We start from the raw sequence: 25,032 nt of genomic DNA on the forward strand, positions 1-25,032 counted from the left end.
AGGGGCTTTTGTTTGTTTTTGCTTACTGTATTATTATGTGGGGGATTTTATAGGCACGGGGATTGCGTTGCATGCGTAATTAAAAATGGTTCGCTATTCTCTACCTTGGGCTGCGGTCCGCTCACTTGACTCAGGTGGGCCATGGCTAGGGGTGCTTTCCGTTAGCGGAGCCGAGTACTGGCGGGTGCAGGTCGGGCTTTGGGGTGGCCTTCGGCTGTACGACGTCAAAACAATGTTAATATTATGTTACGATCTGAGTACTTTAAAATAACTTAATCTTGTATTTGTTATTTATTTCACATAAGGGTTCAAGGTGGGACTCTTAGAGGTGGGTCGCTTATCTCAGCCGTGGCTGTCTCTCTGTGGGTGCGTTCCACAGGCAGGGGTGACAACTGGTGGCAGGGTAGTGACCGGACTTCAGGCCTCGTGAAAAGTACGATGTCATGCTTTAAATGGGTGATTAAACTACTATAGTCATGTGAATCAAGAACAAAAATATTTTACACAGTGGCGGTAGTAAATTTTGTATTTACTATGATTTTAATTGTTTTGTGTTATCAAATATATTCATAGAAAATACATTGCTTACGACATTCATATTAATAAGTTTATAGTGTCATCATAACATGATAACATTATATATAATTGAGGGAATGTGTTCGCAGCAAAAGTTGGATAGTTTGAGTCCTGGATGAGAGTAATAAGAAAATCTTTATTTTATCGACTATTTGCCGCTCACTAAGTTGTACACTTTTTTACTTGGAGTGCTAAATGAACCCACATTTGTAAATATTGATGTTTCTGTTCAATATGTACTATCTATGGACTATGCACCAAATATAAATATATAAACTGTTGATAGCATACGTTAGCGGTTACTTATGTTTACGCTGTTTTAAAGTTAATTGTGTGGAGTTTTAAGTAGTTGCAAAAATGGAGCCACTTTACACAGCTTTAAATGCAGTGAAAATGTTACGGTCCAGTGTTGGTCAAGTTTTTGACTCCCTTGGAAATGGGTTGCGGTTTGATCACGGAGAAGAAGGAAAGGATTCAAAATTCCTCATAGAACTTCAGGAACTCCTTACTACTGTTAGCCTGAATTTAAGGTGTCGTCTATATACTATGTAGTCTGGTTTGGGTAAAATTTAAGTTTATAAAATGTGGTTTGAGGTTAGATGGATGACGAGGTGTTGGTTTTCAGTGAAAGGCTATTTTCTAATTTTAAATTTGTAAAAGTATTAAAGCAAGCTGTAATTATTTAGGCGAAGAAGAACATGTTAACTTAACCATAGTCTCACTAAACATGTTAGCTGTAATTAGAGCCTGTGTACAACAGGATTTATTTATATTGTGCTGAGGTAGTCAGAGAGGACACAGGCAGGCTAAAGGAAGATAAGTCAAATAAAGGGGCTGGGAATGAGGGGACTATGGAAGGTAGGGGAATCGTAAGCGTTAAGGTGGCATTATTCGGGGATTCGATGCTCAGATATGTAAACATACCGGGGGCGTATAAGGCAGGGAGGAGTGGTGAGAGGTTGGAGGATGTAAGAGATAGAGTAAGGCTAGCCAGCTTGACGGAATAAAGAAGGAGGGCCAGGAAAGTTTGAGGAGGACATGAAGGGAATGCTTTGTGAGTTAAAAAGGAAAGTGAGGGGAGACATCCTGGTAAGTGGAGTGCTGCCTAGGAGGGGTGTGCCTATCCACAAGCTCAGGGCTGCGGAAGCCATCATGCTGAAGCAGTGTCAGGAGTGGGGAGCAAACTACATTAGCGCAAGGAGTCGACTTCAGATGAGACACATGGCAAGGGATCAAATCCATCTGAATAGGGAAGGCCTGGGAATCCTGAAGCAGGTGATGATAGACGGCTTAAGAGCGGGTAATGTGGGGCAGGGAAACGGGGTAGGGGGGAGGACAAAGGTAGGATGCAGCTAGTAGAAAGGAATGAAGTGAGAAAGGTGGGTGGGGAGGGGGGAGGCAGGGGAAACAATCAAGAAGGGATGGAGAGAGGGAGGGAAAGACAAAAGCAGGACGGGGAGGGGAGGGTGCATATAGAAACAGGAGAAGAGGGTAGGAAAAAAAGGGAGAGAGTAAATATAATGGTTGTTAACTGCAGGAGTATCCTAAACAAAGTGGACAAGTTCTGGACAGTGGTTGAGCTCTATGGGGCAGATATAGTGGTGGCAGTAGAGACATGGCTGGATGAGGATGTTGCAGACAACGAAATAAGGAGAGGGAGTTACATAGTTTTCAGAAGGGATAGAAACAGGAGAGGGGGTGGGATAATGGTTCTTGTACGGGGGGGAGTTAGATGCAGAAGTCAAGTGGATGGGAGAAAAGGAAGAAATACTTCATTTGGAGATCTCAGGGAAGAAGAGGAAAATGCAGTTGTTTGCGGTGTACAGGCCGCCGGGTGATGGGGGTACAGAGGTGGAGGCTGTACTCGAAAGGCTTGATAGGCTGAAGGAGGACAGCATGGTAGTTGTAGCAGGTGACCTCCATGGTATTAGGAAGAAAGGAGGTAAGGGCATGCGCATCTTCCCTCCCTCCACTCCCAGGCCTCTGACGTCACCTGGCGGCCAGGCCATGCGCCTGGAGGGGCGGGCGCGGGCCGGACGAGCAGCGCTGCACGTGTTTACCAGGAAGTTGTACGCCATTGTCTGTGATTGACCTCGTCAAATGTTTAGGAGACGGCAGCGGTTTTAAATATACTTAATTATAATATTATTTGTATTAGTTTGTTATAGTTATAATTCAACTCACATATATGCAAGACTTTATTTAGAAACCATGTCATACTGCTCTGTCTTTGGGTGCAACAATAGCAGTAGGCGAAATAAAAGTGTGAATTACTTTCGTTTTCCTACTTGCTCTGAAATTCAGAAGTTATGGATAAACTGCTGTCGAAGGGCAGATGTAATTAATGTCAAAACCAGTAAGTCATATTATAATACACCACTTTTAATATTGTTTACACGAGAATTAAATCGTTTCTATGTTGTCAATAATCTATGTACGTGTTTTGTTCATTTTCAGCACAAGTATGTTCAGCTCATTTTAGCGAAGAGTGCTTCTACAAAAGCTTACGAGAGAAACTGCTAAATTACTCACCGGTGAAAACTCGAAAATTAAAGAAGGACGCAGTGCCTAACTTGAAGCTTCCAAACGTTACCTGCACTGTACAGTTAAATAGAACTGAAAGACAGAATATCAGAACAAGGAAGAACTTTGTAAGGAAAATTCTACTACATGCAAACAGAACAACAGAGTGAGTAGTAATTAAAATCTGTATACTAGCATTAATCTGTCATAGTAGTTACATTAATTTAACATGCAGAGCGATTTTTAATGATAAAGAACACATTTTATATATCTGTCTAAAACATGTTTATGGGTATTTTTTGCTGGCTTGCGTTCTGTTTTTATTTAACAAATAATATTTCCGAGAAAATTAATTTTTTTTACATGCTTTTATATCATCGTGATAATTTAATTATTTAATTTTCACTCGTATTAATTCTGTGAAACCCACAAATGAATTACTCTGCTAAATTTAACCGCCTATAATTACGTATTTCTTTATCGTTGCTGTATATTTTATTCTCGTGCAAATTCCCTTACAAAGTGAATTAACTTTTGAATTAGGCTTATATATAACCTTAAAATTCTGAAGTATAAATGTTTAGTTTTTTTCCATATTGTATTGTAGGTCTATATACTGTTGAGATAATGTTAGTCCTATTTCAATTACTGCCAAGTGATTATTAAAGTATAATATAAGTTTTGAAAACTAATACATATAATATAGCATTAATGAATTTCAATAGCTCTAATATGTTTGTAAATAAAATTCAATACAATTAAATTTCATCTGTCAACGCTTGGTTTTTACAGGCTGAGTCCGAACACCGAAGAGCATGAATCACTGCCGCCTGTCTCTACTGCCTGCCAAGACTCGCCTCCTGTTCGTTCCGAGGATGATGATCGAAAACTTCACGATAGGATTAGAGAACTGGAATCACAGGTAAAAGAAACTTTGATTAAAAATGAAGAATTAGAAAAAGAGAAGACATCTCTTAAGGAAGAAATGGAAGCAATTAAAACACTGCACACTGATTCTAATATTAAAGTGCAGGAAGTGTTAGGGAGATTTTTCACTCCGGGACAGATTCCTTTGATTTTACAGAATAAGAAACGAAGGATTTGTTGGTCTCCAGACGATATTGCTGCTGCCATTTCTTTGAAGAGTGTAAGTGCGAAAGCATATCGATACCTTAGAAACAAGCTTAATTTTCCATTACCTGATTTAAGTACTCTACGGAAGTGGGCTTCGCAGTTGGATTGTAACACGGGCATTTTATACGATGCTGTGGCTTTGATGAAATGCAAGAGCAGGGAACTTGGATATTTTGATAAAGTCACTGTCATTTCTTTCGATGGGATGAAAATTAGTAATCAGATATGTATGGACAGGAAAGAGCAACAGATTCTAGGTCCTTACAATTACGTACAAGTTGCAATGGCTCGTGGCCTCTTGAGTAACTGGAAACAACCTATTTACTATAATTTTGACGAACCCATGTCTGAAACAACACTGAAGAAAGTGATCGTGTGTTTAGAAGAAAGCGGTTACAAAGTTTGCGCGGCAGTAAGCGACATGGGAGGAGGTAATCTAGCTGTTTGGAAGCAACTCGGCATATCTCCTAGCAACACATCATTTAAAAACCCTCATGATAGCACCAGGCTAGTTTATGTTTTTCATGATGCACCACATTTATTAAAACTAGCACGAAATCATTTCATTGATAAAGGCTACGTCCTTCAGTCAGAAGTTATTGATAAAACATCTATTGAAAAGCTACTGTGCAAATCAACACATGATCTAAAATTAGCACCGACACTGACCCAAAATCATCTTGATGTCCAAGGGAGTGGAAGGCAGAAAGTCAAAATTGCTGCACAATTATTTTCAAACACGGTTTCGTATTCACTGAAGTATGCACATGCTAAGAACCTTATTGAACTTGACGCTAGTGTGATCCCAACATCAAATTTTCTCAAATTATTTAATTACTGGTTTGACATTTTTAATTCTTCTGTTCCACAAACTGCATACGGGAAAGGTTTGGTTAATCAGGATAAGATTTTATGTGAAATGACAAACACAATCGAACTGCTGAGAGTTAAAGGCGGGAAACATAAATTGCCTTTTCAGAAAGGAATTCAGATAAACAATCAATCTTTGAAAGATTTATTCGCCTACTTAAATAAGTCACTGAACGTTCGGTACATCACGACTGTTAAACTTAATCAAGATGTATTAGAATGCTTTTTTTCATATATCAGAGGAATGGGCCATCAAAATACACATCCATCACCAGTAGAGTTTAAATACAGGCTAAGAAACTATGTATTTGGTAAGCATTCTGCTGCAGTTTTTTCTGAGAAACAAAATACCAATGAGAGACCTGAAGAATCGTGCTTGCTTGAGGTCGCATCTCATGTTTGCGAAGGAGAAAAATATGTGGGTGAACGTAACAACTTATTACTTCAAAGAGAATTTGACGTAGCATCAAAGCTGCAAATGCAAACTTTAGCTGCAAGTGACTGTGTAGAGGAATTTCCTTTCGAACACAATGAACATTCTGAAGTGACGGAACATTCGATAAGGAACGAAGGGTTAAAATACATTGCAGGCTATGTTGCTCACCGCTTCAGAAATGCACATCCTGAGTTCGGCTCTGTGAAATTGACAACGGAAAATTCTTTTATTGCTACACAATCTGCGGGAGGCTTAGTGAATCCCGAAAATGAATTTCTTGAAAAAATTTCTGTCTCAGAAAAATGTTTCAACGATTTTCATGGTCCACTATTTTCCACTGATAAAAATATATTTGAACTTTTGACAGGTGTAATTATGAAAGAAATAGGGAATACCTTACCTTTTAAAGTTGTTCACTGCTTCGTAAGGACAAGGACGTATATACGCATCAAGCATTTGAATATAATGAACAAAAATGAAAAAGACAAGAAGAGGAAAGAAATAATCAAAATGAAAAAAAATTATTAACTAATTTTGTTGAAAACGGTTCACTACTTTCACATAGGCTGTCAATGTTTCTACGGAGTTGAACATAAACTTTATGTTTTGTGTAGTAAAAATTTTTGAATGCATTATCTTGTTCCGTGAGAATGCATATGTCGAAAATAATAAATATTTTTGTTATTTTTTTATGTTTCCCAGGTATTGTTGTGTTCAAATAAAAAAAAATTGTGTTTCGTAAATGTATACTTCTTTCATATTTTTTTTTGTTTACTATAAAGTTCTACTTTGGTAAGTAATTTTCGTAACACGTTTGACTGGCCTACATTTTAATGCAAGTTCTAACTACTTCAGAAACACTCATATATATAATTGCATTAATTAAGTAAAAAATGTATTTGTGATCGTTCGCAACGTTGTCGGCCGGTTCAACATTGTACATACCGCTGTCACCAATGAGGTAAAATAAACCACAGTAGCTGGCTGAATAGGGGCCGAGCGTGTTGGCCGAGCGGAGAGACAAGCCAGATGACGTCATGCGCAGTAGCCGTCGAAACTCGTCGGCCGCTTGCCTGCCCCCTGGGTGACCTCAACCTTCCAGGGGTCAAATGGCAGTGTGGTAAGGAACTGGTGGGGCCACTGGGACAACGGAGGGCAACTAAACTGGTGAACATGGGGTTACAACAGGTGGTGGTAGAGGAAACTAGGATGGGTGGGGGAGCTGGCGGCTCACTATTGGATGTAGTGCTGGTAAGACCCGAGGAGCTAGCCACGCACTCTAAAGTGGTGGATGGGATAAGCGATCACAATATTCCCGTTGTGGAGATTTGCCTGGACAAGAAGGTCATGAAAGGCAGCAGCAGGCAAATATGGTAGTATGGGAGGGCAGTACAGACAAGGGTGGAGGAGTTTCTGGAAGAGAGATTCGACCAATGGAGCATAGGCATCGATGTGCAGGAACTGTGGAAGGATTTCAAAAAGGTGGTGGGAGATGCTCAAGAGCAATATGTACCTAAAAAGAGGATTAATGTGGGAGGGGACCCACCTTATTATGGAAGGGAAATTTGGAAACTAAAGAGGAAGGGTAGACTGTTATATGCGCTGGGGAAAAAGGAAGGAAAGAAGACAGTAACAGAGGAGCTGAAAGAAATAGGAAAGCAACTGAATAGAGAGATAAAGAAGGCGAAGGAGGCCTATCTCGGGGACCTGATGGTACATGGGACAAAAGGCAACTGGCAAAAGCTATACGGGTTTGTTAGAAGCACGAAGGGCACAGGGACAGGGGTACCAATTTTGAGGAATCAGGAAGGTGAAATTGCAGCGGGATCCAAGGAAAAGGCAAACTTGTTGGCCATGCAGTACATGTCAGTGTTCGAGAAGGGAAATCAGTGGGAAAGGAAACATGCTGAGCATAGTACAGGGCGACATGAGAAACGGCTGGAGATCAGGAAGGAAGAAATTGAGAAAGTAGTGAAAAGGTTAGACAGCAGGAAAGCCATAGGCAAGGATGGCATAGAGAATGGGATGATAAAGCTGGGGGGGGCAAGCCATGGTGAAGTACCTGGAGTTGCTATTCAGTAGATCGCTGCAGGAGGGCAAGTTGCCGCTAGAATGGAAGGAGGCGGTGGTGGTACCTATATACAAGAAGGGGGGTAGCAAAGAGGACCCAGCCAGCTATAGACCAGTTAGTATCACGTCGGCAGTAGGCAAGGTAATGGAGAGGTTAGTGCACAGGCATGTAGTAGGGGAGCTGGACGGAAGGAAGTGGATTGACAGGAGACAGCATGGATTTCAAAGGGGATATTCATGTGAAACTCAGCTGGCTGGCCTGTTGGAGGAGCTGGTGGAGGGGGTAGATAATGGTCTACAGATTGATGCCTGTTTCATCGATTTTGAAAAAGCATTCGATAAAGTTCCTCACGAAAAAATGATGAAAAAAGTGGAGGGAGCTATAAGTGACAGGAGGGTGGTGGGTTGGATTGGTGACTTCATAAGCAACAGGACACAGAGGGTACGTGTGGAGGAGGAGATGTCAGAGGAAGGAAGGGTTACGTCAGGGGTGCTGCAGGGCAGTGTGCTTGGCCCACTGCTCTTCACCATAATGATGAATGATATAGGAGAGGAGATACAAGGGCATATTAGGATTTTTGCAGAGGAATGCGTGGTTTACATGGATGCGGAGAGAAATGGGTTACAGGATGATCTGGAAAGGCTGGAAGAGTGGGTGGAAAATAATGGTATGAAAATAAATGTGGGAAAGACGAAAGTGGTCAGGTTTACCAGGAAGAGGAAGATTGTCAGGAGGGAATATCGCTGGAGGGGAGACGTGATAAGTGAGGCCGACAGCTATAAATATCTAGGGGTGGTGCTGCAGGGTAACCTGGGGTGGGGGGAGCATGTAGACAAGGTAGTGAAGAAGAGCAGACAGGCCCTGGGCATGCTGGGACGAGTGCTCAGGGGGGGAAGCAGCAGCATACGTGACAAGGCCTATAAAACTATGGTCCGCCCCATGCTGGAGTATGCCGCAGCAGTGTGGGACCCATACACGGCAATACTTGAGAGGGAGCTGGAGGGGGTGCAGAGGAGAGCAGCTAGATGGGTGAAGGGCAAGTGGAGGAGAACGGACAGAGCAGGGAAGGGGGAGTGCAGTACCACAGGGATGATGATAGGAATGAGATGGGAGAGCTTAAAGGATAGAAGACAGAAGGAGAGATTGGTCAAGATGTACCAGGTGCTGAGTGGAGTGGGAGGATGGGGAGAGCTGGGGGGAAAAGTCAAAATGGGAATACCTATAAGTAGGAAGGAAAATACTAGGAAGGTTTTCAAAGAGAGGAGGAGAACAGAAAGGGGAAAAAATGCGATGTTCGTGAGGACAGTAGGGGAATGGAATAGGCTGGAGGAGGAGAGTGTGTCGGCTGGGAGTGTGGACCAGTTCAGAAGGAGCGTGAGGGGAAAGTAGGGAGAATGCTTGCCACCGGGCACTTTGTACCCAATTGCAGCTATATATATTATTAATAATATGTAATACATATCCAGTTTTGTTATTGTATGATAATAATTTAATTTAATACATTCAATTTACAGGCAGGATATAATTACACAGGATCATGCCATCAGGATCAAGGGTAAACTTTGATAGGTAAATATGTAGTTGAGCGGTATTTGCGAAAAAAAAGGTTAAAATCCGAAAATACCTTTATTAGACGCTCTTCAACTTCCTCTTTTCATTAAAAGCGGCAGAGGTAAGAAATTCCAAATACTTTAGGAGATATCGAATTTTTAAATTTCATCATATGTAGTTGTGCTGTATTTGCGAAAAAAAATGTTAAAAGTCCGAAAATACCTTTATTAGATGCTCTTCAACTTCCTCTTTTCATTAAAAGCGGCGGAGATAAGAAATTCCAAATACTTTAGGAGATATCGCCGTTCTTATTTTGCATACAAGACCTGTGTTTATCATTCGACCGTCGCCATTTTTTTATTTTGCCGTGTGTTTGTGAATGCCTAATTAATGAAAATGGTCAATTAGGTCAGGTCAGTTACATTATAAATACTTTGAAACTAAGCGTACATTAGAAATAATATGAAATTATTTCAATGGTTCTTTAGTTTTAAAGTATTTATAATGTAACTGACCTGACCTAACAAACCGGGACAAAGGATGAACAGAAACAACTCACGTAAAATTTTTTTGTTACTTATTACTTGCGCAACAATAAAAAATATGACTTTAAAATTAGAAACGTTAAAAACTCGCCTAAGTTGGAGGCGGTAATTAAACACCGTTTTAAACAATAAATTAAGTAAATAATCACATATTGGTAAATTTGAATTCTGGCCTATCACAAACAATCACGTGACATCATTATCCAATAAAAAAATAGATGCTCGTAAACAAGAAACAATGGTGACAGCCACATGAATGCACTGCTATAATTGTGATGAAATTAAAAAATTCTATATCTCCTAAAGTATTTGGAATTTCTTTTCTCCGCCACTTTTAATGAAAAGAGGAAGTTGAAGAGCATCTAATAAAGGTATTTTCGGATTTTTAACATTTTTTTTCGCAAATACCGCTCAACTACATATGATTAAATTTAAAAATTCAATATCTCCTAAAGTATTTGGAATTTATTACCTCCGCCGCTTTTATTGAAAAGAGGAAGTTAAAGAGCATAGAATAAAAGTATTTTCGGATTTTTAACATTTGTTTTCGCAAATACCGCCCAACTATATATTTACCCTTTGATACGTGATACAGAACTATTAAGTGTGTGAAAACCATGTTTTCTGATTTTTTCTTCTTTCTGTTGTAAAAAGCCACGATGCCTGATAATTACCTATTTGTTGATTGACTACCAGCTAAACTTTGGGTAAATTTCTATATTATCCACTTATCTGTATAAAAAAATGAAAATTCTTTCTGCATTTTGTGAAACTCAGTTTATAGGTGAAGACGTACATCCTGTACAGTGATGCACCTGCCGTCAAGTTGTGCTTTATTGCCGTAGCTGAGAAGGTCTTCCACGCGGGATTGGCCTGATTGTTGTTTCTGCGTTACAGTTTACTGGATATTAGCTGCAATTAGATTCGTGGTTCTCCAGAGATCCTTATGAAAGTATCATAAATGGGACTGTTTAAAAAAAGACGGATATTTAATGTCAGTACATTACGGCCACCGCCAAAATCTTCTTGGCCCTAATTGTGTCTGGAAAATTCGATTTCCTAATAAGAGGGCTCAGAAAAAAAAATTTCACCACAAAATTGACATTTTTGTAAACTATGTACTCATGTTTCTAAAGTATCCTTTAAAACATTGTTTTTAAATTCACATAAGATACCTAGAAAAACTCTATAGTTTGGATGGCTATGAAGATCAGTAAAATTATGTGGTTAAAACACTTTAAAATCAGGAAACATTTTATGCTAATTTATGATGATTTATAAAAAAATTACAATGGAAGCAATGTTAATAAGTAATATTCAATACAATTGATTGGTTTGTATGATCTAAACATCACTAATTTTGTATTTACAATGCTCATAAAATTTAATTTTATAGACTCCATTGTGAAAAAATATATTTATTTTTCCCAAGAATAGACAAATTCCCCAAATTTTATTTACCATATTATTAATGTGGCTTACCAACAAATCCAAACTTCTGCACAATTTAACAATATCGTAAATGTAATTTTTTTAATTGCTTGTTTTGAGCATTACTTCCTAAATAAGGCATTTTGAAATTTTAAATATATTGTTATAACTTCTTTATTTGGCAAGGCCATAAAGAGGAGGAAATTTGTGGGTAAAACCAGTTAACAGAGGCATGGAAAACTGTTGAGCCTGATTTTATTGAAAACGCATACGAACATTTTTCTTAGAGGATATTTATTTCACGACTACATTACAACACAATCCTCTCTACATCATGGCTACTGCAAGACTGCATAGACTACAACAATAAAACAGTGAAACAGTGAACTCTTACAGTTTCCTTCTGCTTTCAACTTGATTGCAAATTTACTCTTCAACACCACCCTTTAAATTTGTAGCTCTCCCAAGAGGGCAAAGAGCTGTCTACCAGTCCAAACTTATCTGTACAAAATTTATGTTTTGCCTTTACCAACGGCTTCGTTAACACATCAGCCAGCATTTCCTCAGACTACAGGTATTTGATGTTTATTACTTTTGAATCAATATTCTGTCTAAGGAAATGATGTCTATGTTCTTTGACCGGGCATTGGTCATAACATTTTTAGCCAACTGAATCGAACCCCTGTTGTCACAGAACACGTCAAATGTCCCTTCTACACTCTTGGATTCTATTTCTGACATCAGTTGTCTTAGCCATAACAGCTCCTGCACAGTAAATTGAACAGCCATGTATTCAGCCTCACAGGTTGACAGTACGACAGTTTTTTGTATTTTGCTATGCCACGAGATCAGGCCGCCACTTAGTTTGAAGCATGACCCGGTGACGGAGTGTCTTTGATTGACCTTGTTCCTCCAGTCTGCATCACTGTACATCTCCAACCTCCTGTTACCATCTCTGGAAAATTCTAACTTGTAACCCAGCATTCCCCTTATGTATCTGATAATTCTTTTCACACTTACCCAGTGTATCTTCTTATGTGAGTTGTTGTACTTACTTAGTAGATTCACTGCATGGCAAATATCAGGTCTGGTTACTTGCGATTGGTACAGAAAACTGCCTATCGCCTCTCGGTATGGAACGTTGACCTCTTCCTTTGAAAACTTCTGATTCATCCTTTATGCTGTGTTTCACTCATAAAACCCACTTTGTCTTCAGGACTTTTGCGTCCTTTGGTTCATTGACCTCTTCGAAAGTATTGTTTTTAACCAGTGACAAGAATTCCTTTTTCATGGCTTTCATCCACTCTACAGAATGTTCACCTTTGAGCGCATCTTCCACATTTATACGTCCATCCGACAGACTTGAACTCTCAGCATAACATATTACATGATCCGGCCATTCCTTTGGTTTTCAGGGCCTGGAAGATTTTCGCGTCTCTTGCTGTTCACTTTCGACCTGTAAATTTTGTTCTTCCTTTCTAAAATTTTGAAATGACTATTGCTTTTTCTCCCAGTTTCTCTTGTTCGTCTTGTCCAAAACCTCGAAATGGTTCCTCTTCCCTCTCGTCCTCACTATGTTGCTGTTCTGGAAATTTTTCAGTCTCAAGTTCCTGTGTAGATACAGTCTCAAGTACCTGTGTGGATACTGTACTGAGTAATTGCATTCCCTCCTCACCTTAAGTGAGCTTCTCTTCTTGCTCCATGAACACAACGTCACGACTTATGATTAACTTTCCCATTTCATCATTTATGAGTATACCCTTTATGATTCTCACAATAACCCACAAATATCAATCTTTCCGACTTTGGATCCCACTTCTTTCTGCATGGCTTTTGAATGTGCGCCATAGCCTTGCAACCAAAGACTCTCAGGTGTGACAAGTTGGGTTCACTTTTGTGCCAAACCTTGTAGGAGGTATCCTTCTGGAGAGCACTTGAAGGAGACCGATTTGTCAAGTAAGCAGCAGTGAGAGTTGCCTCAGCCCAATACTGCTTTGGCAGGTTGACATCTAGGAGCATCATGCGTGCCTTCTCTACTAGTGTCCTGTTGGCTCTCTCCGCGACGCCATTATGTTGTGGGCTGTGTCGTACTGTTTTTTGGCACAATGCCTTGTGAGGAGAGATATTTTTTCATATCTCCATTCACATACTTGGTTTCATTGTCGGAACGTAGAACCTTTATGGAGCGACCTGTCTGCTTCTCTACTAAGCACTTGAATTCTTTGAACACACCTGTAACCTCCGATTTTTGCTTCAAGAAATAAACTTTTATGTACCTCGAATGGTCATCTATAAAAATCAGGTAGTACCTGCTGCCCCTTATAGATGAAACTTCCATAGGCCAACAAAGATCGGTGTGCACTAGGTCCAGAATGCCCTGCGAATGCCTTCCACTTATTTTGAATTTTTGCCTATTACACAAAAGTTGCATGGGTCTTTGGTCACCGCATCTTCCCCCAATCCTGTCGATACCTTGGCTAGCTGCAACATGCCTTCGCAATTTAAATGCCCTAACCTATGATGTCACAGACAAGCTTCTTGGTTGGCAACATAATGACATACAGTAAGTCCTCTATTTACGTCGTACCGATTTACGTCGTTTCGGAATAACGTCGCTAATGTTTGAGTACTCATGTTTCAATTTAAGTTGGTCGCCGATTCACAATAACGTAGTTTACAATGACCGTAAATCTTTATTTTAACCAAAACACCGTATATAATTCTTTGTTTCCTTCGGTAGTTAATTTATGCTATGTAGCGTAAGCTACATGTTCACCGCCTTATCTTATCATACATCATGAGGGACGCTTCCTGCTCTCCGCTGCTCTCCGCGCGGTGATGCAATACTACCAGCCCGCCCGCTCGGCCACCCACGTATCTCGCACGTAGAAGTGTTATCTACTTCCCGCAACGACACAGCATTTTATCCTACCCCTTTTCTTCCAACTCCTTGGCACTTCAGTCGCTATGATATCATTGAGTTGGCCGGAGTTTTAAACGTGCTGTTGTTAACTTTATCGTGATTAAATGCGTTTGTAGTAGGCCTACAGTATCAGCTCACTGCAATTTATGATTTTTTCTTCATAAGATGTCTTCCAAATGACTAAATTTATCTTCAAACGTTATTTCAAAAAATTAGAACAGAACACATGTTTCATTAGCCACGAAAATGGAAGTTTTGAGACGTTTCAATTCGGGCGAGAGGGCTGTTGAGATTAGTAAAGTGTTAGGTCTGCCACCTACCACAGTTCGTACAATTCGATCAAACGCGGACAAAATTAAGAGTAGTTTACTGAACATGTCATCTGTCAGTGCTAAAAAGACGAGTTGTTTTCTCCCGCGAATGACTCAAAGTAAAATCTGTGTAGCGCTAAACCACTTTGTATCCTTACACTTTGAATGCATTATGCGTTTATATTACGTACAGTATGTACTATATATCTGTTTTTATATTTCAATCAATAAAGGTAATAAAGCAGCTGGTTAAATAAACATTCTATAAAGCTGAGAAGTACTAGTTGGACTTGTTTCCCACGCTGTCGGTTGTCATGTCTGTATGCCAGCGCTTCCGGCCGACCTTGGGCCGTGGCCGGCCGGTGGCATGAAACATGGCTCATTTTGCGTCGTTTCTATTTACGTCGCGGTTTTCAGGAACGTAACCCCGACGTAAACCGAGGACTTACTGTATTTCATTTGTGTCAGTTGTGGAGAGACGATAAATACCATTCGTAAGATCGGTCTTAGCTATCAAGTTCCCATCTGGGCTATATTTAAAACTGACTTTGCTGTTGAAACATACCTTGTTTCCTTTGCTACCTTGCTTCTTTTGCTACCTTGCTTACGGAGAGGAGATTTACAGTTGAGGTTGGTATATGTAGCACATTACTTGGCCCCTACTTCAATGACTTAGTTTTTCACACAAAAATTTAAGTCCACACATCCAGAGGCCTTAGCCACAAGTTCATCCCCGTTTGCCCCTGTAACTGTGTTGTCACATACTCTCTTGTTGTGCAACCCTTTTTCATTGTGCGTGATGTGTGTTGATGCACATGAGTCCAGGTACCATGAGTTTCTGGATCGCACGTCCTGAGGATCTGTAGCCAGGAACGCCTTCTTCTCACTTGGTTTGACGTTCGACATGTTCTTTTTGTGGTCTTATCGTTGAGTGTAGCTCTTGTGTTCGCTATTGCAGAATTTCGCAATGTGGTTTGGCTTGTTGCACTTGTAACATCTCACTGTCTTCCTTTGCCCTTGTGCTCTTGAATATAGAGCCGTCTTGTCACTGTTGCTTGTCCCCTTCATCTTGATTTCCTGCAGCAACTTTACCTTCACACTATCGCTTGTGATTCTAAGTCCAGAGTTTTCCATGGCCATGATCATTGGTCGATATCTCTCGGGTAATCCGGCAAGCAGTAGGGTTCCAATCCACTCGTCACTGACATGAAACTTCATCTCATTCAGTTTGTATGTGGTCGTTATTATACGATCACAGTAGTCTATTGATAGACATTTCTCTAGAGTCGTCGTGACTAGTACATTCAACAGACCGTCGGGCCTCAACCCGGAATCTTCGAACGCACCTTCCAATGCCAGCCATGCCTCAGCTGCTGTCTTGGTGTCCCTGATGTGTGAATAATTTATTTTATCCACAGACAGGACTATACGTGATTGTGCCTTCTGGTCTCTTTTCTTTTAGGTGCTATGTTCCTCCGAACCTTGTGGCTGCGTCTCAATCACGTCTGAGTTCATCATGAATTAGGTAGGCTTTCATGGCGAACTTCCACGAAGAATAATTTTCGCGCCCGAGAAGTTTTTCCACGACCGGTGATCCCGATACACCCGAGGTACCCATTTTTGAGCTAGACATGTTTTTCAAAACTACTGTATAACAACAAAAATTATCCCGCAATTTTTGCGACCGTGTGGCACTTTTAGGTTATCACTCTCTTGTTCCCTTTCACTTTCGTACGCAGTCCACAATCGGGCTCTCTACAGAAAGATATTTGTGAATCTGGGCCCATAACCTGTTGAGTCTGATTTTATTGAGAAAGCATACAAACATTTTCCTTAGAGGATATTCATTTCACGACTACATTGCAACACAATCCTCTCTACATCATGGCTACCAGAAGACTGCATAGACTACAACAATAAAACAGTGAAGTCAATACTCTTACAGATTCCTTCTGCTACCAACTTGATGATTACAAATTTACTCTTTAACAAAAATAAATTAGGGTGGAAAACAGCATTGGCCCCGGCCAAAACGTACTGACATCAAAGTCCTTGTCTTTTAGAAAACAGTTTTGGGCTACGTTATGTTCCTGAGGGTCTCTGGCGAACCACAGGATCAAGTTGAAGTATCAGGTACCTGGGTCATTCTACAGAGAAGGTGCCATTCCGGTATGATTTTTGTTCGAAAGTAAATTTAGGCCAGTGAAGCTGAAATTTTTTTTCCATACTTTTGTGAGCATTCCTTTTACCTCTATACTACCAGTCATATTAATTCTCTGTGCAGTTGTTTTTAAAGTAATATTGTTAATAGCACTTTTGAACAGAGGAGACCAGTAAGTAACGGAGGAGACAAAATCTTGTTATGGAGCAGAGCATTTTTTAATGGTGGTGAGGAAGTAGTGTGCTGAATATAAAGTAAACAATAGTACTTAAAACAAACCCTTTTAATTAAAATATAAAAAAATATAATTTAATTTTGTTTGAAATAACTCAATTTAAAATAAGTATGCTACATACATTAACTATTACAAAAATGTTTAACCTTAACAGAGAAGAAAAAATTTAGTTTACTAATAAGAAAGGAACATTTAGCACTGGCTAAAAATTAATTAAAACTAGTAATCTTGATATTTAAGCAGTTATATAAATGCTTTGCATAAAAGTAACTTTTGTAAAACAACTGCAGTAAATAAATTGCACTGTACATTTATTTTACAGTGTTCATGTCCAACCAGACCTAGTTCAAGTTCTTAAACACAGACATATCTCCAAAGAAATATTGTCCACAATTGTTCACTGATAGCAAATGTAACACTTTTATAATGTCACTTCCATCTACAACAGAAACATCATCAGTCTCAGGAAACACAAACATTCCACCAGAGGATTTCCGCATAAACGTGACAGAAAATTCATGGAATGATGGTGCTGTTCATAGCCAAAACTTGAATCCCAGATGTTGCATTTTGAAGGCAGTGAAGAAGTGTTTCAAAATCTGGGATATCGGTCCCTGTTGCCACCAGCCGGTTAGCTGTCCGTTTTAAAGCCCGTCCTATGCCATCGAGCGCTCCTTTGCCATGACCACTTTCAGAGAAATGCCATTCTATTATCTCACAATCTAAAATGTTTAACAAGTAATTACTGATCAAATTAAACATTTTCCTGTTCCTATATTGGGTTGTAGGGCCATCACTAACAAAGTGAACTACTTTTAAAACATTGCACAAAAGTTTTGATTTTTTGTAACACAGGATTCAAATGAGCACAGATAGCAACAGAATCGTGTCTCAGAGTGTCAGAAAATGTGCAAAATTATAGTAATTTTGGTAATTTTCCCTCTGAATTAGCAATGTATACCACTATTGTGTGCATAGATACTTGTGATTTTGAACTTCCAAAGTAAGCTGATTGAATTTCATTTGCATATTTACATGCATAATTTTCAGAGAAATCCATGTGTATAAGAATTTCTTCTTCAGAAAGACTCTTCTTTATTGCATCTAAGGTTTTGTACTGATGAGTGATATTAGCACAATGTTGCATGTATCGATCAACACTATTCAACAAAGCATCAGCTATGCCTCTCTTTGAACATTTCAGTTCTTCTTTGATGGTCCGCTGGCAAAGTTTTTCTTAATTTTTTATAGTCACTTTCACCTTTTTCTTAACCCATTTCTGAACAGATGTTTCCTCATTGTTAAATTCCTTGATATACACTTCTTTGTGTTTGCAATTTTGACACTTTCTTTCCATACATTCCTCAGTTACAGATTTGCAGCACAGTGACATAACAACAGCTTTTGGGTCATTTTCTTTAATCATGTTTAGTTTGTGCAGTTTCTTTACCAAATAGGCAAAATTTTCATGTATCATACACTGGCATGTATCTCTGTCTCTAGCCTTTGGTACAAGAATCCAGAATGGGCGGTATGTACAAAAAGCAGCATATGCAAGTTTAATGCTGTAATGACATTCAATAAAATTTTTGTACAAATTCATTAAGGTGTCATTGAGAAACCTCTTCTGTTTCTTTTGTTTATTTTTTGTTATAGTATCCTTTTTCCCGGAAGACAATCGACTAGACTCGTCTGTTTCCAAAAAATTAGCAACCAATTTTCGTTTGTTAATGTTGCCTATTTTTGTAGTATTACCAAAATGTCTCATTCCTTGTGGTACCATTTTACGAGAAGTTAGGCATTTAAGCTGCTCGAGACATTTATACTTTTTTACTATGTTCCCAGATAGTCTACGCACAAATTCTCGTTTCTTCTTTAGCTCTTTTTCTTCACTAAAAGCACCTTTGATTTGATGTGTCACAACTTAGCCAAAAATCAGTTTCCTACGAATTTGTGATGAAACTTTATGTCCTTTTAAAAGTTTTCTTTTTTCTATGTTTTTATATTTTAGTTTAGGAACTTAATTTTTACATTTAATTACTGTGGGTGATCATCACTATCTGCCACACTGTACTATATAATACAAAATAAGTAATTTACAACTATATGTTATGAACAGTAAAGACACAATGCTGATAACCACTTACCAATATTTTACAGTGATTATAAAGTGTCACCATGCTGAGTGCATTGCAGCAGCTTTTGCTCTCAAAACTTCGATATGGCTTCCTTTCCCTCCTTTTTAAAATAAACACCACACCACCTATGCACTCTGGTGAGAATTATTGCAACTTAACATATGAGTAACGGAGGAGACACACTGGTTGTGGGACACAATTCCAAATTATTTCTAAATAATAAAATTAATTATTTGAAAAACAACAAACATATCAATGGAAGTATTACATTTTCTAGAATTCATAGTACTTCAAAAATGTTGTGATAATGTAAAAAATATTACAAAATTCATCCAATTTATTCTGAGAACTGTATGGTGGGACATGTAACGGAGGATACTAACAACAACTTATTTGTGGGAAAAAATCAATATAATAAAACTTCTCAATAAATATTGTTCCTTGATATGCTTAGTATGTTTTGAAGTAATGCATTACCATGTACACAATTTCATTTTTAACAATATTTCTTTTACATTTTTGGTTGGACATAATATATCACCTTTTTTTTAGAATGACCCACCTACACAATATGGCTGTGACAACAGGATCAGGAGAATATCATCTGGAGTTGGCTACGCTACCGAATAGCTGCATCATAAATTATTTATAACCAAGATAACAAACTCATATTAAAAAAAAATTAGAAAATTTATGAACTTACTTAAAATTTACTTATGAGGCAATCATAACATAATTCCATGTAACATGGCGCAATGAAGCACAAACATAAAAACACCATTGAAAAGTTAAATGTTTCAAAAGATGGTTGAAAAAAAAAAAAAAAACCAAACAACCTGGTTTTTTTTTTTTGTTGATTTAAATCAGGTTTTCTATTACATTAGTTATTTTGGTTCTCAGCATGTTCAAGTGAAAGCCATACAACATCCCACTTTCTATCACTCATGTTTAACCAGAAAAGTTACATCAAAGAACTGAAGTTCAGCATATCTGCACATCTGACTGAGACTTCCAGAAAGAGTATTTCTCCACAGGAGAAGGATTCTTCATAGAATGGCTATTTCCCACAGAAAGGGGATTTACAGTACCTACTTCAGGGATTTCCCACAAAATAGGATATATTTTTTTAATAATATATTTATTTTCTCTTTTTATTTACACTTTTGACTACAATTTACTACTTAATTTAATTTTAGAGGAGTATTTAGCTGGGTATAATTTACAACTTATTCAAATAATTTAAATTATATTATTTTGATTAGTATATAATTATTTGTTCCAGTAAATCATAAAAAATTATTAATGAGCAAACTATTGTTATTGGAGTCTAATTAAACCTTTCATTAAATTTTATTATGATCTTCTATTTGAAAATACATAAAAAAATTAAAGCCACTTGATTTAAATCAAGGTTGAAACCATGATTTAAACCATTGTGGTTTAAATCAGCCAACCCTGTCAAAAGTAAGGAAAGTCTTGGATTATTGCAATCATGTTATTAAAGAATTAATACAATATAATCAAGTACTTATATATCGTAACTTTTAAATTTTTATTTCACAAGAGCACATACTCAAGTAAATTACTGACATCTGAGTCACGAACGCAGAGTAATATCAGGGAAATTTCTAAACAGTAACTCTCGAATATGTACATTCTCTTGCTGTAGAGCAGCTTATAACTATTTTTAAATATCATTTTGCGGAATATTAATTTTTCTTTTGTTTTTATATGAAAATTTTAATTGCGCTCGATTATCTGATGTGGCGGCATCTTGAACGTGCCAGATAATAGGTTCTTTACTGTAAAAGTGTGTAAATCCCAGTGAATGGGCACAATATATGTAAGGTATTTATTTATGCTTAATGTTAACTTTACATGTATTAGGTACAAAAAAAAATTTGATCAACCGTCAATTTGTGTTGTCTGTCATTGTCTAAAATAATGTGTATCAATAAACAGACATCTTTAAAATTGTCCGTAGAATACTTTGACACCCGAACATCACCGCGCAGAAAGCTTGAACCTCAAAGACACGGAAGGAGATAACAGAGTATTTTCAAGTAATGTAGGTTTATAGTATAGTAAAACCTAGTTTATCTGGCCCTTGTTGATCTGGATCTCTGGATAATCTGGATAAGATTTGTAGACATTTTATTTAATGTTCACATAAAAATTGTAGTTGAATTTTACATCTATGTAAACAAAGATAGTTAGCACATGAGATGTACCTGATCATGCTTCATTCAAACGCCATACATGTTTGAAACAAAAGAAAGTTGACGAATTCTTTGCTAAGAAATGATGTGAAAAGTTATTTTTATATTTTATAATGACTTGTAAACAATGTAATTTTGTTACAAAAAATAGTTTTTTTTATCTCAATAAAATCTGTGTGCTTATTAAAAAATTTTATTGTGCTTATAACCTACCTGAATTATTTTGATTTTGATGGTCTGAATTGCCTTTGCCTCCAGTCAGTCCGGATAAACGAGGTTTAACTGTGTTACATATGTATGTACAGTATACTTAATACAAAATATTTTTGTACATTACTACTCTTATATGTATTGAAGTTTATATTGATAGTTTTGTAAAATTAAGTACAATATGTATGTATTATTTACTTTTAAGTTTTAAAGGAATTTATTTTCCGTTTCGGCTCAAGCCTGCAGTGAAATTATGTTACTGTACAAATGTATGAAAGAGCTTTATGTTACCTGTCGCAGCCCTTGTGGGGATGGTGACAGTTAATGGAGGTAGTGTTACAATGGAGTTGCTGGTGGTTGCTGTGTGGCAGGGAAGTGGAACAAGCTGTGGGCAGCCTGACGCCCCCGCCGGGCCCGTTCAACCTGGGCAACACCACCTACCTCTCGCAGGAGAGCACGCAGGAGCGCCAGGCGCTGTACTCCCAGCTCGTTCACAGCCACAAGTGGATGGACAAGGTCGGAGCTGCTTGCCTGCCGGCTGCACACGGGCTGCCTCGCCATCACTGCTGTTCGAGGGCTTTGTCCGTAAATTGGACCTCAGAATACCCTCGTGCTCCACCAGCCAATATGCCGACAGGCATATGCCTGTACAATAGCGTACCACTACATGTTAAAAATATGAAACCAGATTTTTTTTTGGCAATAGTTGCAAAAAATAGCAAAAAAAATTTGTTTATAATCTTTCAAACACATTGAAAACTTTTGGGAAAATAAAAAAAAATTATAGGTAATTCAGATCTTGTATGATGACTTACCCCAAAATATAAATTTATGTTATATGTTTGCGGTTTTATACAATAAGGTGCACATTTTATTTTATTATGTTTTGTATAGTTTCACATAATCAGTGCGATGATTTTATTGCAAGTATAATGTAATTATATATGTTGTGTTCCTTATTATATTTTTATATACATATTTTATATATACATATTTTATATATACATATTATATATATATACATATTATATATATATATATATATATATATATATATATATATATATATGGTATTGGATAATTATCATACTCCAGAAATGGGGTTGAACGATATGTAAAATAAAATAATTTTTTTTTATCTTGATAGCATTTTTGCAGTTTGTGTTTCATTTAGAATTTTCTCAACAGATATTTTGCTTAAGATTATCTGAGAGCGATATAAGATTGTGTCAGTGATCATTATTATTTATCATTTGCATGGGTTTTCACAGCTAGAAAATGTGTGGTAGATATCAGGTGAGAAAATTATTGTGGCCCAACTACAAATTCCAGTGAGCTATGGGAAAAAAGTAGCAGGAAAAACTCTCTTAATATAAATAGTAATGATAAGAAACAGAAATAACCAATTCAGCATGTGAGAGAGTGCCTGAATGAGGTTAGTTTCTGCCTTTGATTTAAGTACAGAAGAATGTATTTGAGAGATTACTCCTCTCCTTTTCAAAAAAAAAAGGGCCAGTGTTAAAAATAGTTAATGTACCTATGAAAAATACCACCTAGAGTTATTTCTCCTAAAATGTCCGAAATCATGTTTTCTGTTCAAGGAATCACTTTTTCGACCTAGCTTTGTGGTATAACAAAAAAAAAAAAAAAAACAGATTCATGGCAACATCACACTAGCTTATCATTTATCTGTAATTATTTTGTTAATTTTATGAGAATATTTAGCTTTCAAAGTAGGAATGTTCTCTGAAGCATCTATCAAAGAAGTGACACCTGGTGATTACCAGTTTGTACAAATATATTTTAAATAAAGTTAAATTAAGTGGATAGCTATATTAAGTATTGGGCAGGCCCATGAACAATTTTTTTGGAGTAAGTCAAAAAAATTTTACTGGGGGAAAAGTACCTACTCAGTAAAATAAGACTTATAATTATATTTCGGCATTACTACTTATGTTTTAATTTTTTTTCCATTTTGTCACCTTGATATGGCTTATTAAAATAATTAATTATTTGGAATCATAGCTTATATGAGAGATGTGAATGCATAGCTGACAACCTCTTATGAAAACTTGCATAATTTACAAAGACATACAACAAACTCACTCTAGACGTCTAGAGTGTTAGGTTGTGGTTGATATGGCTAGTTGGCTGTAGTTCATGTTCACGTGATACTAATTCCAATTAATGATCATTGATTTGGAGGTTGCATGAACATTATAGCAAGTGTTTTCAAAAGGTCTCAATATTATTTAACCTTAATACTATCTGAATTCCGTACGCAGCATTAAGTGTAGCTTCCACTGAAAACACAAATGTTTTTACTAGTATTTTTATTTGTTATTCTATTATCTTTATATGGTTGACCATTTTAAACAAAACCATCAGATTATATTTGATCATTGTAGGCTATGCATATTAAGATTTGACCAAAGGATACAATTTCTGAAATGCTCTAATTCATAGAAAAAATATGAAATTAGTAACATAGTATATAGTTTATGAATTAGGATACAGTACTAAAAAATAGTACAAGTTAGCATCTGTATGTGTGTTAGACTTAACTTGGATTTAGAAGAGGTGATAGAGGTCCAAACACAAAGGACTCACCCCTTGGGTACGGCCTTGATACTGGTGCGTGACGCACTGCGAACTAGAATTTATTTGTTACCATTGCAGGTTCATGAGTACAGCAACCTTGCACATGCCTTGCTGGCCAAGAATACGTTGCGGAGGTCAAACATCAACTCCAGCAGCGCCAAGAGGAGACGTACTATTACGAGCAGCCACAACGTCTCCCCACAGTAAGCCACGCAGGTTTTTTCTCTCTTCGAAGATTCTGCAAGATGCACGTGATGATTCCTTAGAGCTTGTAGAATAGTTTGTTTTTTATAATTAATTAAATTTAACCTTTGTGTTGCCATATATTTATTACCTTAAGCTGTAAGTAATGTTTTTATGGTCTTTAATGAAAACGGCACATGAAATTATTTATATCATCAAAATGATGTTTTTATATGAAAAAAAATTGCTGTGTTAGCTACTTTAGTAAAATATATGATTTGAATTGTCTATAACTTGAAGAAATTTTTCAGGCTCATACATTGTATTCTGTCTGTTTTTTTTTAAACATATGAGTGAACGTGGTTCGTAAAAGTTAAAGGAATAACAAATAGGTAGTCAACAATCAGATTAGTCTGGTATCACATTAACCTGTCTAAACTTTTTCCCTAGCCTTATTTATATAAGCTACAAATATTCCAGTTTTCCAAGGCCAGTGTTTTATTATTACAGAATTCATAAGTGGCTTATGTAAACATAGTTTCACATTTGAATTGGTTTTGTGTATTCTGCATTAATGCATTGCCAAAAAAAACACTTGCTTCGGAATAACCAGCATTGGAAATGGAGCAGTGAAATATGATAATTAGTAATTTCCTTCATTAGAAAGAAGTAAGAGTTGCCTCAAGCTACCCTATAGAATGTAATAACTTGTGAGGGAACATTAATTACAGACCTGCCAACTCTCACGATTTTGGTGTGAGGCTCACGATTTTAAGGTCCATCTCACGCCCTCACGCCAAAATAGTGTTTCCTCACGATTTTTCGGGGCCCCAAGATTTTGTTTGTTAAAGTTACAAAACAAGTTTTACGAAAGCTTACAGTAACGAGTTTCCATCAATACTCCAGTCACGTTA

The 25,032-nt window shown here is 37.5% G+C and overlaps 1 protein-coding gene across 1 annotated transcript in view; it reads left to right on the forward strand.

The window, feature by feature from the left end:
* The first annotated feature begins 801 nt into the window (after nucleotides 1-801).
* Nucleotides 802-25,032, forward strand: part of LOC134546243 (mediator of RNA polymerase II transcription subunit 27) — a 38,806-nt gene continuing 14,575 nt past the window's right edge. The window contains exons 1-3 of the mRNA XM_063388926.1: nucleotides 802-1,106; nucleotides 21,706-21,850; nucleotides 24,014-24,138. Coding sequence (XP_063244996.1) covers nucleotides 934-1,106; nucleotides 21,706-21,850; nucleotides 24,014-24,138 — 443 coding nt within the window. The 5' untranslated portion in view covers nucleotides 802-933. The remainder of the gene's footprint in view (nucleotides 1,107-21,705; nucleotides 21,851-24,013; nucleotides 24,139-25,032) is intronic.

Source organism: Bacillus rossius, chromosome 1 (genome assembly GCF_032445375.1).
Source record: "Bacillus rossius redtenbacheri isolate Brsri chromosome 1, Brsri_v3, whole genome shotgun sequence".
Classification (NCBI taxonomy): Eukaryota; Metazoa; Arthropoda; class Insecta; order Phasmatodea; family Bacillidae; genus Bacillus; species Bacillus rossius.